The following is a 14004-nucleotide window of genomic DNA, read 5'->3' as shown; positions in this document are numbered from 1 at the left end:
TTTTTTCTAATGAAAGCCACAGGTTCTACATTTTTAAACACAATAAAGGGGTAGTGTTGTGACACAAAAGGCTAAGCAGCTACTTGCAACACCAGCAATCCATATCAGAACACCAGTTCCAATGGAAGGCAATGGAAGATGGCCCAAGTTCTTGGGCTCCCAGCACCCACGTGGGGACCTGGATGGAGTTCCAGGCTCTTAGCTTCTAGCTTCTACCTGGCCTAGCCCTGACCATTATGGCCATTTGGAGAGCAAACCAGTAGATGGAAGACTCTCTCTCTCTCAAATTCTTCAAAAACCTGCAACAGCTGGGACTGGGCCAGGTCAAAACCAGGAGCCAGGAGCTCCCTCTGGGCCTCCCATGTGGGTGGCAAGGGCCCAAGCACCTGCACTCATCTGCTGCCTTCAGGGTATGTATTAGCAGGAAGCTGGAATTGGAAGTGGAGCTGGGAGTCAAACCCTGGCATTTTGATATGGGATGCAAGTAGCATCTTAACCACCATGCCAAATGCCTGTCCTGGCCCAAGGTTTTAGAACTAGAAGACAGAGAAGCTAGAGCAAGGACTGAGATGTTCTGTCTCCCACTCCAGAACCCTTTATGAAAACATCCCACACAGGAGCCTGCACTGTGGCATAGCATGCAAAGCCTCTGCCTGTGGCGCTGGCATCCCGTGTGGGCTGCTGTGCTTCTGATCCAACTCCCTGCTAATAGCCTGAGAAAACAGTGGAGGATGGCCCAAGTGCTTGGGCACCTGCCACCCACGTGGGGCACCCGGATGAAGCTCCTGGCTCCTGGCTTCAGATTGGCCCAGCTCCAGCCATTTCAGACATTTAGGGAATGAACCAGTGAATGGAATCTCGCTCTTTCTTTCTCTCTCTCTCTCTCATTCTCTCTCTCTCTAACTCTGCCTTTCAAATAAATAAATACATCTTAAAAAAACATTCCACATAGCTACCAAGTGGAAATAGTTTTCATTCTTTCCTGATTATAAAGTAATAAAGTAATACCAAAAGATACATCCACCAGCGTTAACAGCAGCTGCTGTAATCACTGCAAACGGAAACTACTCCCATGCCCACTGGTGACAGAAGGGCCAGTAAACTGCAGGGTAGCCCACAATGGCTCTGCCTAGCAAGCAGGGTGAGGAATCGAGGACGACGTGCAGCTGTGTGCCTGAAGCTCACTGTCAGACTGTGGAGCAGCAGGAGCTGGGCACAAAAAGGTTTGCATGGCAGCATTCCATATACATACAAGACAAGGCCAAGGGTTTTGTATGTTATCAACAAAACACTCATCTGTGCTGAAGGAAGTCAGGTCATGGTGACCTTGTGGAGGAGAATGCCTGGGAGGGAACTGGAGCACCTTTCGGCCGGAGATGTGTGTGCACAGGTGTGCTGAGGGAGATGTGTGTGCACAGGTGTGCTGAGGGAGGTGTGTGTGCACAGGTGTGCTGAGGGAGATGTGTGTGCACAGGTATGCTGAGGGAGGTGTGTGTGCACAGGTGTGCTGAGGGAGGTGTGTGTGCACAGGTGTGCTGAGGGAGGTGTGTGTGCACAGGTGTGCTGAGGGAGATGTGTGTGCACAGGTGTGCTGAGGGAGATGTGTGTGCACAGGTATGCTGAGGGAGGTGTGTGTGCACAGGTGTGCTGAGGGAGGTGTGTGTGCACAGGTATGCTGAGGGAGGTGTGTGTGCACAGGTATGCTGAGGGAGGTGTGTGTGCACAGGTGTGCTGAGGGAGATGTGTGTGCACAGGTGTGCTGAGGGAGGTGTGTGTGCACAGGTGTGCTGAGGGGCTGAGCTCTGCACAGCAGGTTGCTGGCACCTTCCATGTGCACTTTTCCCCAGGGACATAACATTTTACTAAAAAGTTTCAACTAGTTACACATGCTCCTGCAAGAAATTCAGACAGCACAGAAAAGCACAACTATGCTTCAACGGATTCTAAAGATAAAGACCAGAGACTGTGAAAATGTATTCCACGAGCGTGAGAAACTGCAGGAAGCTCTGCGTACCCTGCCTCTGAAGGAGAAGAAACAGAAAGGGGAGGGAGAGGACGATCGGGGACGCGCTGCTCAGACAAAAGGCAGAAATGGAGAGGAAAAGAGAGAACGATGGAGAAGGTGAGGAGCCAGGAAGGCACCGCGTGACACCGAGTGAGACAGGAAGAGGAGACGCTGCACACAGGAAGCTCGCCAGAGCACCAAGAGCATGGGGCCTGTGGCCTCCAGCTCTTCGCTCCCGTGACTGAAACACCTGAGAGGAGCTACTTAAGCAGGGAGAAAGCTGCATGGTGCAAGACTGGGCAGCTCCCATTGACCGGCATCTGATGAGGGCGGAGGACGGCTGAGAGGACCGCGCGGTGAGCCGGGAGCAGAGGGAGGGGAGCACACTTCACCTGCACGTGCGTGTCTCTCCTTAGGAAGCCTCCGTGCGTCCATCCTAGGCTCCACCCTAACCACCTATTCCAGACTAATCACTTTGCAAGGACCCCTTCAGACATCGTGACTGGACTAGTTTCCATCCTTATTCTATTAACACAAGACTCTGGGGATCAAGCCCTGGTAACCCATGGGTCTTTGGGAAACACCCAAGCTATTATCCAAGCCATAACAAGGGCCCAGTGGGAGGTGGAGGAAGATGAAACACTGTCTCCCAGAGCAAGGGAGGTGAGCAGGAGCGGCCAGGGGTAAAGGGTGGGGTGGCAGGGTCTGCATTAGAAGTGGGACCTTGCACCTGGCTGCTAACCTGCGCTGTGCGAGGAGAGGCAGGTGTCACTTCTTTTTGAAAGTCAGGGCTGCTTTGCTGTCACATGGAGACACTGTGTTCCCAGTGACTCCGTTAGGACCTGGCGGTTGGGAGGTGCTCCACAAATACTGTTGACTGATGAGTGACAGGATGGCCCCATCCGGGTCCCTCTGCCTATGATGGGATTGTCTCCTCTGGCCCTTCTGCCCCTTCCCTGGACCCCGGCCATGTTGCCCAGCATCGTGGCATCCCAGGAATTCCCTTGCCTGCTCTGGGGAGGGTGTTTCAAGCTGGATGGCTCTGCTTTATCAGAGTCTTGTTGCGCTGGAGAATGTTCCTGGCTCGCTGACGTTTACAGCGTGTAGCCAATTTTATCAGAGGAACGCTGTTTGGAATGCGATGGTCCTCTCAGATGGGCAGACAAGCAGCGGAAGGTCATGCAGGGGCCCGCCCCACACGGTGCACGCCGGAGCTCAGCGCTGCTGTATGTGAGGCTTGGGAGCCTGGCCAGGCCCTGAGCAACCCTTCCTCCTTGGAGGAGGGCCCAGTCAGTTTCCAGAGGCCTTGTGGTGTTTACATCTTCACCTTGGCCCTGGAGACCAGCAGCAGCTAGCAGAGAGGCAGTGAGGGCTCCCCAGGCGTGGGGGCCAGCAAGCAGCCCGGCCTGACCTGGACCCGAGGAGCCCATTCCCGACATTCCAGGAAGGAGACAACGGGGCTTCTCCTGGCCGGGAGGAGGGGCCAGAAATGAGGAGCTGGGCTTATTACTTCCATTCTTTGGTCAAAATCCCAAGGCACTCTGCTTCCTGGAGCTCTGAACAAAACAGTGCAGGGTAGCAGGTGTTTGTTCCTTGGAGGGCTGGATTCTGCTTCTTCTATTGCAGCCCTGGTGCTGTTGGGACCAGATCTGCAGCTCCTGTCTTCAGGGCTTCTTCTTGTATCTCTGGGCAGTGAAAGGGACTGAATGGGATGCAGAGATGGAGACTGACACAGGAAGACAGCAGGGGTCGAGAGAGGCCCACGGTCCTCGTTCCCGGTGGGAAGGAGCCCTGCCCTGCAGTAGGAGATGCCCCAGCTTTGCACCAGGATGCTGGATGCTGCTCTGCAGAGGGGAGCAAGTCGGGGACAGCCGATGCTGCCAGTGGCTCCCCAGTCTCCATGGGCCCATGACAGGGCCAGGTGTTCGGGGACATGTCTGTCACCCTCTACATCTGCAGCTGTGCACTCAGCAAAGGACCACACAAACGACAGTGCTCCGTGAGACTGTCGCCTGGATTGTGCAGTCATCTTGGTTTGTTAGACCACACTTTGTGGTGTACAAAACAACAACATTTCCCAGCGACACCCTTCTCAGAACATCACCCTGTCATTAAGCAATGCCTGCCTGTATTCTTAAACTTCTTCAGTGTAGCAGATAGAATTGTCCACGCTAAAGTTTGCTCAGCTCTTAGCCTCTGATATCTGTGATCATGACCATGACCTTATTTGAAAATAGAGCCTTTGCAAATCTAATCACGTTAAAAATGAGAGCATTTTGAATCAGGATGGGCCTGAAATCCCATGAGGGTGTCCCTATAGGAAGACCACAGGGAGACACACACACACACAGGGAAGACAGCCATGTGAGGACAGAGGCAGAAACTGCAAGCCTGCAAACTCCAGGGATTATCTGCCCCTGCCAGAAGCCAGGAAGAGGCAAGGCAAGAATCTCTCAGAGCCCTTAGCGGGAGCACAGCTCCGCTGAGCCGTTGATGTCATAATCCTAAGCTCTAGCATTGGGAGGGGATGCCTTGCTGTTGCTTTGTAAGAAGATTTATCTGTTTATTTGAAAGGCACAGAGGAGAGAGAGAGAGAGAGAGAGAGAGAGAGAGAGAGAGAGAGAAAATCTTCCATCTGCTGGTTCATTCTCCAAATGACTGCAATGGCTATTCCAGGTCTCCCAAATGGGTGCCAGGGACCCAAGTCCTTGGACCATCTTCTGCTGCTTTCCCAGGCAAGTGGGTCAGAAGTGGACAGTTGGGACTTGAGCCAGTGCTCTGCTATGGGATGCCGGTGTCACAGGTGGCAGCACAGGTATGCTATGCCACAGCACTGGCCCCTTTCTGTTGTTTTAAGACACCAGGTATCAGGGGCTGGCGCTGTGGCATAGCAGGTAAAGCTGCCACCTGCAGTGCCAGCATCCCATATGAGCGCCGGTTCAAGCCCCTGCTGCTCCGCTTCCAATCCAGCTCTCTGCTATGGCCTGGGAAAGCAGTGGAAGATGGCCCATGTGCTTGGGCCCCTGCACCCATGTGGGAGACCTGGAAGAAGCTCCTGGCTCCTGGCTTTGGATTGGCCCAACTCCGGCTGTTGTGGCCATTTGGGGGGGTGAACCAGCGAATGAAAGACCTCTCTCTCTCTCTCTCTCTCTCTCTATCTCCCTCTCTCTCTAACTCCGTTTTTCAAGTAAAAAAATAAATAAAAAAGACACCAGGTACCAGCAGGTTGTGGCAGTCTTAGAAAATGAACACATGAATTCTCAACATTTCAAAACCCTCAGGTCCTGCCCCTTCAGCTCCTCCTCTCCGCAGAAAGCTTCACCTCCTTGTTACAAAGCAAACTGAGGTCCTTGGGCAGAAATGCAGACCCCAGCCCTGCCCACACTCCCCTCTGCCCCTCCTCCTGAGGCCGGCCCCTCACAGGCTACCGTGCTTCTCAGGGGCCTGACCTCATCGAGCGTCTTGTCTTTCTTAGACCTGTGCCAGGTGCACCTTCTCCATGCCCAGATCCTCATCACGAGCGAGCACTCCCATACTCCCAACCCCCCCGACTTGCTGTCCTCCCTCACTCTCCTCCTTCACAGCCAAACTCTCCTGAGAAGCTATCTCCGCCAGCTCAGCCGTGTCACCTCTCACTCCTCGCAAGCCCCTCCTCGTGGGTCTGCTCCAGTGACTCTGAAGAAACCATTCCTGGGGCCAGCGCTGGCGGTGCAGTGCGGTAAGCGGCCGCCAGCGATGCTGGCACTCCAGAGTCCTGGTTGTTCCGGCTCCCAGTGCAGCTCCCTGCCAATGTGCCTGGGAAGGAAACGGAAGATGGCCCAAGTGCTTAGGCCCCTGCCACCCACATGGGAGACCCGGATGGGGTTCCAGGCTCCTGGCTTTGGCCTGGCCCAGCTCTGGCCAATGTGACCATTCGGGGAGTGAACCAGCAGATGGAAGATCTCTTCCCCTGCCCCTCAACTCTGTAACTCTGCTTTTCAAATAAGTAAATATATTTTTTTAAATCTTGTTGTGGTCACCAGTGAATTCCATGTTGCTAAACCGCTGGGTAGCATCCGTCTTCACCTCACTTGACCTCCTGGCAGTGTTTCACACTTAGCCACGGCTTCCTTCCCTTTGTTCTGGTGACGTAATCTTCTCCTGGGTTCTCTCCTGCCTCTCCATGGCTTTTGTCCAGTCTCCTTCCTGGCTCAGCCATGTCACGTTGGGCTCCACAGGGCTCACTTTCAAGTTCTCTCCTCTGATGATGCTACTCTCTTCCCCACGCCGCTCATCCCTTTGTTTCCAAATCCACACCTCAAACTTGGACCTCACCTCTCTGCCCCAAGTCTGTGGTTTCAGATGCACACTTGACATGGTTGCCTAGATGTCATGAAGTCACCCCAAGCCCAGCTCCAAAACTAAGCCAATGGTCTTGACCTCAAAGACCTAGTTCTCACTCATTGTCCCACCTCCACCATCCACTGGATCCTGCAAACCAGAATCCCAGGGAACCCTGACCTCTGTCTTCCATGTCCATCCTCTTCCTCTCCACCACCACCTGGCCCATTTCCCTGACATGAAACCTTACAGAGATTTCCCTAAACTCTTAGAGCAACAGTCCTTAAAATGAGCATTAGGGTCTGCCTGGCATGGAGGCTCTCGGTCTGCAGCCTCACTGTGTGCCGCGTTCTCCCTCGCCCTCTGGCTCCAGGCATGCTGCTTTCCTTCCCAGCCCTTGACATTGATCCCAGTTGCTTCTGCCTCAGGGCCTTGGCACATACTCTCCCCAGCTTTCTTCTCCTGGTCAGCGGTCTACACAACTTTGAGATTCTGCTTAATCTCATGTCCACTGGGAGACCAACACCTACCCCCGCAGTGCTCCCACACTGATGAATTTGTTTATGCCCTTCTGGTTACTGTCGGGCTTCTCCAAACCTTTAAACTCTAGGAGATCAGAAACTCAACCAATACCCAACCCAGAGCCAGGCACAGAGTACTTACTAAGTAAATATTTGTTGAATGACTAAATGAGAGAGAGAAGGTCCCATGTTGGGTTCTGGGGATACAAAGATGAACAAGGCCCCGACTTTCCCAGAAAGCAGCTCAGAGATTGGGAAGGGGAGGAGACAGCCCCACAGTGTAATGGGGTGGGAAGCACGCAAGAGAGAAGTCGGCCAGAATTGCCAGGGAGACGGTGCTGCCTAAGCACAGCTCGCCTGCCTCCAGGTGAGGCTCAGTCCAGGTTTCTGTTGGCTGATCCGTCAGCCGCACTGTGGGCTGAATCACCAGCTGCCTGAGGGTCTCTGAGATGCTGCCTCCATGTTGTCCCCTCTGTTCCCAGCCATGGTGATGCCGCCCTGCACTGGCACACGCCCTGCAGGGCACCACTCTCAGGAACTGGGCACACTCTGGGGCCTGTTCAGCAAGCAGTGTTGTAAGAAACTCTGGCTACAGTGAGGGCAGCATACAGAGCACTATAGTCAGAAGAGCTCCAGGTGCCTTAGCAACAGTGATCTCATCGCATGCTCAGACCAACCACTGGCGAGGCAGCCAAGGGTAACGACTTTCATCCCACTGCACAGCTGGGTACACCAAGACCAACAGACATCACTGACTTTGGCCAAGCGATGGAACCAGAACTTGGAGTAAACCCAAGGCCCTCTCAGTTGGGTGCACCCGTCAGAGCAGCAGAGGAGGGCTTCTCCAGCTGAGGCTGTGTTGCGGCAGGAACCTGCGTGGCTTGCTTACCTTGGTGACAGGGACATTTGGTCACCTCTTTGAACCACAGAATACTAAGGTTGATGGGCACTGAGAGCATCGAATTCAACACCCTTGTTGTATGAAGAAGGAAACTGAGACCATAGGGATGAATCTGCTGTAATGTCCCTTTCTGTCTGCACCCTACTTATATCAAGTGGTAGGGCAGAAATGGCTAGCTGGGTGTCCAAATCCCCTCCCCCTTTCTCTGCCTATGTATCTGGACTACATTTCCCAGGCTCCTTTGCAGTTTGGTGAATCACGTGATCCTATCTCTCCCATAAAATGTAAAAGTGGAGCATGCCACTCCCAGGCCTGGCCCATCAAAGCTCCCCACCCACGCCCTCCCCTCACATTGCACTGTTCTTTTCACCTCTGGATGCTGTCCCCCAGGGCAACTTTGGAAGCCATCCATTGGAGAATGGCAGAGCCACCATGGTATGAATTCCTAAGGAGTGTGTGGGGAAGAAGCCACCCCACGGACCTGAACATCCACGCCTAATGCTGCAGAGTGAACAGGGATTAAGCATCTGTGGGGTCAGGCTGCTACATTTGGGGGAGGGGGTTGGGGAGCGGCACTATTTGTTTCTTAGCTCCGAGCCTCCTCTGCCTAATACAAGTGGAGTCAGGAGCACCCACGCAGAGCTCTGATTCACGCAGTGCCAAGCGGAAGAACCACTGAGCTCCCTGCGATTTCACTCTGGAGCGGCCCCCTTCCTGTCCCTGAAGAGCTCAGGAATGCCTGATTCCTCACGCAGCCCAGGAATTTGGTTTAAGCTGGTTTCCTACCTGTCTCGTTCTAGATGAGCCATCATCTGATCCGTCTCCCTGGCTCCAGAGGGGATCTCTCCTAAGCCATGTGGGATGATCAGCAATCTTGTCTAGATTTTCAGATCCCTGGGAAGGCAACATTACAAATGTCCCTAGACAGCAGTTCCGTGCCTGCTCGCTAGTGTGGATTAGAAGATCTTCCCGAATCCTGAAACACCAGAGCTGGAGCACTCCTCAGCAATCGTCTAGGATGATCTATGTTGCACAGATGAGGGGACCGAGGCTCAGATCACAGTGGTCAAGTCAGGTCAAGAAGCAAGGGCTCTAAGACCAAGTCAACTACTGGCTCTGACTCGGGCTTTTTCTGTCCTTGGAGGAAATCAAAAGGAGCTGGGATGCCTCTACACTGTGACCCATCGCTCCACAGGTTCTCCCTGTGTCTCCCCCTCCTAGTGCAAGCTAAGCCCTACCCAGCTGACAGTTACCCTGACCTTGGTCATTTCTCTGAGAAGCTTAAGGGAAGATTAGAGAGAGATAAACCTGTGGTGCTCCAAGGGGAGGGGCAGGTGGCAGGTGGCAGGTGCAGCTGGCTCCAGTGGGATCTCTGCACCCACAGGAGAAGCCCCAAGGGGCCATCAGACCCTTCAACCTTCCTGGTTGGCTGAATGAAATGTTTCTGGGAAGCACGGTGTCTTGGCCTGCTGGGGCCTGTCTGGCTGGGTGTGGGCAGCGATGTGGTCCTGCCTGTTAGCATGCGGACAATGTCCAGAGAAGCTGAGCTGTGGCCATGAGAGCAAACCAAATCACTCACAGCAGGATGTTGGTTTGGAGCTTTCTTGGAAAGACCTGGAAAGTTGGGTTTATTTTGTGATTCTTAAGAAAACAAAATAAATTGAAATCCGTGCCCCTCACCGCCTCATTGAAGGTGAGCTTATTTATACGCAGCTTCCTTCATTCTTTCTGCCAAATGACTCACTTGTCCTGGGAGTGGGCCCTGGGCCCATCTGCAGCCGCCCTGGACACCGCGTGCTCTTCCCCCTGGAGGTGGGTCATGGAGACAGGAAGACAGAGAAGCAGGGAGGAGCAGAGAGAGGGGATGGAGAAGCCCATACCCATGTTTTCATGAGCAGCAGGTAGTCAGGTGCAGTCACTAAGAAAACTGACGGGGCAAATTGTTTCCCTACTTTGAGCCACTCTTTCTTTACTTTAAAAGAGGCTTGTAGCCCTAAAATTTACTTTTTTTTTTCTCAAAGATTGACTTATTTGAAAGGCAGAGTTACAGAGAGAGAACGAGAGACACACGGCGATCTTCCATCCGCTGGTTCACTTCCCAGGTGACAACAGTCAGAGCTGGGCCGATTTGAAGCCAGCAGCCAGGAGCTTCTTCTGGGTCTCCCACGCTGGTGCAGGGGCCCAAGGACTTGGGCCATCTTGTGCTGCTTTCCCAGGCGCATTAGCAGGGAGCTGGGCTGGAAATGGAGCAGCTGGGTGCCCACAGGTCACAGGTAGCAGATTTACCCCCTCCCCACAACCCCAGCCCCTAATTTAGACATTTTATTATTTATTCACCCAACATTGTTTTAGCATGAAAACTTGTTTGCACGAAATCTTTGCACCTCTCCCCTGAAAGAGGCCATTTAAAAACCGGTGGTCCTCGGGCATCAGTGAGCTCAGGCTGCAACCGGAAGCCCTCTTCCAGAGCCCCAGGGCTGCCTGAACTCAAAGCTGGGCTTCCCGGCCGCGACATCTCCGCAGAACTCCGGTGGGTGGGGACAGGACCCAGGCTTGGGAGGACAGAGGCTTCCCGCCCTGGCCAGAGGACGACGCGGAGGGGTGGCACGAGAGGACGGCGCCTCGAATCCGCTAGGTCGGCGACAGCCGGGCGGGGAGCAGGGCGCCGGTCTCCACTGCGCTCCTCTGCCCGGGCGCTCGTTGCAGTGGAGTTGGTGAGGATCACCGCTCGCCGGACCTGCACTGTGCGTGTAAGGAGTTGACAAGAGTGGTTCCGATCGACAAGGTTCGGTTTCATTCGTCTCCAGAAGGCAAAGCCAGGTTCAGGGGCGCGCAGGAGTGGCCGGAGCCGTCCGGGGCGTCGCGGGCCCCGCCCCCGTCCCAGGCCGGCCGCGCTCCGGGCGCGCCCCCGCCCCCTTCCCGCCTCTCCCCGCCCCGGGCCCGCGCGCCGGCCGGGTGATGTCAGCCCGAGGAGGAGCCGCCCGCCCCGCGACCCGCCCGCGCTAATTAGCATGGAGCGGCGCCGCGGGCCGCCCCCGCCGCGCCCGCCCGCCCCCGGCCGCCCGCCCGCGGCGCCCACAACTTTTGAGGCGGGGAGCGCGCTCGCAGCCCCACTTCGCTGACTTCCCGGCCCCGCGTCCCTCGCGCCCGCGGCCGCCCCGCGCTCGCCCCGCGCGCCGGGCATGTGAGCGCGGGCGGCGCCGCCACCATGGCCTCGCCGCGCGCTTCGCGGTGGCCGCCGCCGCTCCTGCTGCTGCTGCTGCTGCCGGCGCCGCTGCTGCTGCTGCTGCCGGCGGTTCCCGGGACGCGGGGCCAGCCGCCCTCCCCGGCGCTCGGCGCGCCCCTCCCCGGCGCGGGGCTGGCTCGGGCCCCCGAGAGCGGCCCGGAGCGGGAGCCGGAGCGCCGTGGGCCCGCGCCCCCAGACCCCAGCCAGGCGGCCCCCGGGCCGGGCGCCGCGACACGGCGGGGACGCCCCGGTCTGGCCCCCCAAGGCGCGAGCGCGGGTGAGTGAGAGGCGGGGTGCGGCGCGAGCCTCGAGCCGGGGGCGTGGGCGCGCCCCCAGCCCTAGGCCCCTGGGCGCCGCGCGACCCGGGTTGGGGGCTCCGCTTCCGCGGCGTGCGTGGGACCCCGAGGCTGGGAGGGAGGGAGGGAGGCTTCTGCAGGTGGCTGCACCGGGGCTGGGACCATCCCTTCGCTCCCCACCTCCTGGAGGAAAACTCATCTCCGTGGGGTGCCCCTCCTCCGCCCCCTCCCGCTGCGAGGCGAAAGGAAGGGGCGGAGGACGGACCCTCCCGGCCCCGGCCCGCTTCGGGGCTCACGTCCGGCCGCCGGCCCGGTGCCGTTCTTTTTTTCCCTGTAGACGCGGAGCTGGCCTCTGCAGGTACAGAGCTCAACTTTCAAACCCGAGTAACGGATTTTTAATTGAAGGGTTCCACCTCAGAGGATATTGTCCAGGACAAAGGATGTGATTCAAAAGCCTACGCTCCACTAGTTCCAGTCTAAAGCCGGGGCGCGCCGGCGGGGGTGGGGGGTGCGCAACTCGGGACCCTCTCTCTGTTTACCCAGGGAGCCGCTGCTCCACGCACCGCCCCCGCCCGCCGCATCCCTGCTACCTTGGTGCCCAGGTCCTTCCTTTGGTCTGGAAGATCTGGCTGGAATTCCAGCCCTAGTGGAATTCTTAGTGTCCCTTCGAAGTTTCCTCTTTTGATCTCAGTTTCTCCGTCTGCGAAATGGAAGTAATGATCCCCACGCCTCTTAGCGATGATGTGATAAAATGAAAGTAAAAATAACTGGAAAGCGCTTTGAGCAAAGCAACGTGGTGCCCTTGGCGGGTGCCTTCCTGTGTGTGACACTGGGCCTTGCCCCGGGGGTGCCCCGGAGGGGCCGGGTTGCTTGCCACACCGGATGTTGGCGTTCAGGGGCAGCTTTGAGAAATCATTCATTGTAAGTTTCAGGTATCTCATGAGCTTTCTGCTCTGCGGAGTACTTGCTTCATCCAATCTAGAGGTGTGCCCTGGAATCAGATCAGGAGAATGCGTGCTCCTTGGGAATTTCTAACTCACTGGCAGGAGGTTGGGAAACGGAGGCCCGGTGAGAAGGTGGAAGGTCACGCCTTGTTCAAAAGGCCAGCGGGAGCCACATCCCAGAGGGACCTTGACTTTAGGTGACTTCCCACACAGTGTGCGGAGTGTCCGCAGGAAGGGACCGAGGACATAAAAGAAAACATTTCCTGACTTTCTCCGGCTAGATGAGTAACCTAGGAGCGCAGAGAATGGCGTGCAGGGGCTGGGCCCTGCAGAGGGGCCGCTGGGAAGCCATGGCCATCTCCTGGCTGCTGTGCAGGCTCCAGCCCTGGGGGGAGAGTGCGAGGGATGCTGAGAAGGGGGGTCCCTGTGGATGGGCTGCACGAGAGGCTCGTTCCTTGTAGCTGGGAAGCCCACAGATCAAATACGGGGGTTCTGGAGTCTGCACAGGGGCACAGTGGGTAAGGATTGGGTCCCTGAAGTGACCCAAACTGTCCTTGCAGCCAGGCAGGTGGCTGCTAGACCCGACTTTGCAGCCTCCTGGGTATGGTTCACCTGGGGGAGGTGAGCATGATGGAGGCTTCAGGTGCGGGAGGCGCTGGACAGAATGTGTAGGAGAGTTCCTGAAAGCAGACAGGGAGTCTTAGCCTTCTCTTGCCCACGGCACCTGTTCTGGGGCCGCCACACAGACTGCCCAAGGAGTGCCTGCTCTCCCGCCGGCCCAGGGGCCAGATCAGGGAGGGGGATGCTGGAGAGCGGAGAGCAGCTCTGCTGTGGCCCGGGAGTGCAGTGGAGGATGGCCCAGGTGCTTGGGCCCTGCACCCCATGGGAGACCAGGAAAAGCACCTGGCTCCTGGCTCCTGCCATCGGGTCAGCGCAGTGTGCCGGCCGCAGCACGCCAGCCGCGGCGGCCATTGGAGGGTGAACCAACGGCAAAGGAAGACCTTTCTCTCTGTCTCTCTCTCTCACTGTCCACTCTGCCTGTCAAAAAAAAAAAAAAAAAAAAAAAAAAGGGGGGGAGAGCAGGAGAGGTGAACGGATCAGCGGCTTGCTGAGAGCGCGGCTGAGGGTCTCGGCCTGTGCTTGTTTCCTGGTGGTGACTCCGACAAGGTCATTAGGGAGGGAAAAGGACCAGCAAAGGAGGAGACCTGTGTGAGGTGATTTCAGCGGGCCTGAGTCGCTGCTTGGTCACCAGGTATCACCAGGTCCCATTCCTTACTTCACCGAGCAGCAAAGTCTCAACGCTGTGTCCTGTGCCGGCGTCTCCCTCCCCAGTACCCCAACAGGTGGGCTTCCAGGCTCTGCTCCGAGGCTCCTGCTGGTCACAAGCCTGGATCTTAACAATGAACTTCACTTGATTGTAGGGGATATTGCCTGCGGCTCCTTCTTTGCCATGCACCCGGCCTGGGCTTCCGACTACGAGGGTACTTCCAGAAGTTTGTGGAAAGTACCATTAAAAAAGATAAGTTTATATTGAGGCAAGATACTTTGAAATTCATGCCTGTTTTTTTTTTTTCCATAGTCTGCATTTTCACATGAATTTTTTGAAGATCTCTCATACACTGGTGTCAGTCGCAGGGACCAGAGAGGCCCCTTTCTTCCCTGGGGGTCATTTCTGGCCCTTCTCCTGGCAGAGTGCAGGGTTCTCGCCCTTGAGTCTCTGCCCCTGTGATCTGTATGTGGTCGTATGCCTGCGTTAGGGTGTAAGTCCCTGGAGAGTAGCCCCCTGTCCGT

General features: G+C 56.4%; 1 protein-coding gene across 1 annotated transcript in view; it reads left to right on the top strand.

The window, feature by feature from the left end:
- Positions 1 to 10813: 10813 nt before the first annotated feature.
- HEG1 (heart development protein with EGF like domains 1) overlaps positions 10814 to 14004 on the top strand; it is a 91777-nt gene continuing 88586 nt past the window's right edge. The window contains exon 1 of the mRNA XM_051859197.3: positions 10814 to 11250. Within this exon, the coding sequence (XP_051715157.2) occupies positions 10956 to 11250 (295 nt within the window). The 5' untranslated portion in view covers positions 10814 to 10955. The remainder of the gene's footprint in view (positions 11251 to 14004) is intronic.

The sequence above is a fragment of the Oryctolagus cuniculus genome, chromosome 4 (assembly GCF_051225735.1).
Source record: "Oryctolagus cuniculus isolate XC-2025 breed Fujian yellow rabbit chromosome 4, ASM5122573v1, whole genome shotgun sequence".
In the NCBI taxonomy this organism is placed as follows: Eukaryota; Metazoa; Chordata; class Mammalia; order Lagomorpha; family Leporidae; genus Oryctolagus; species Oryctolagus cuniculus.
Note: the sequence above shows the minus strand (reverse complement) of the source record. Positions and strands in the feature narration are given on the sequence as shown.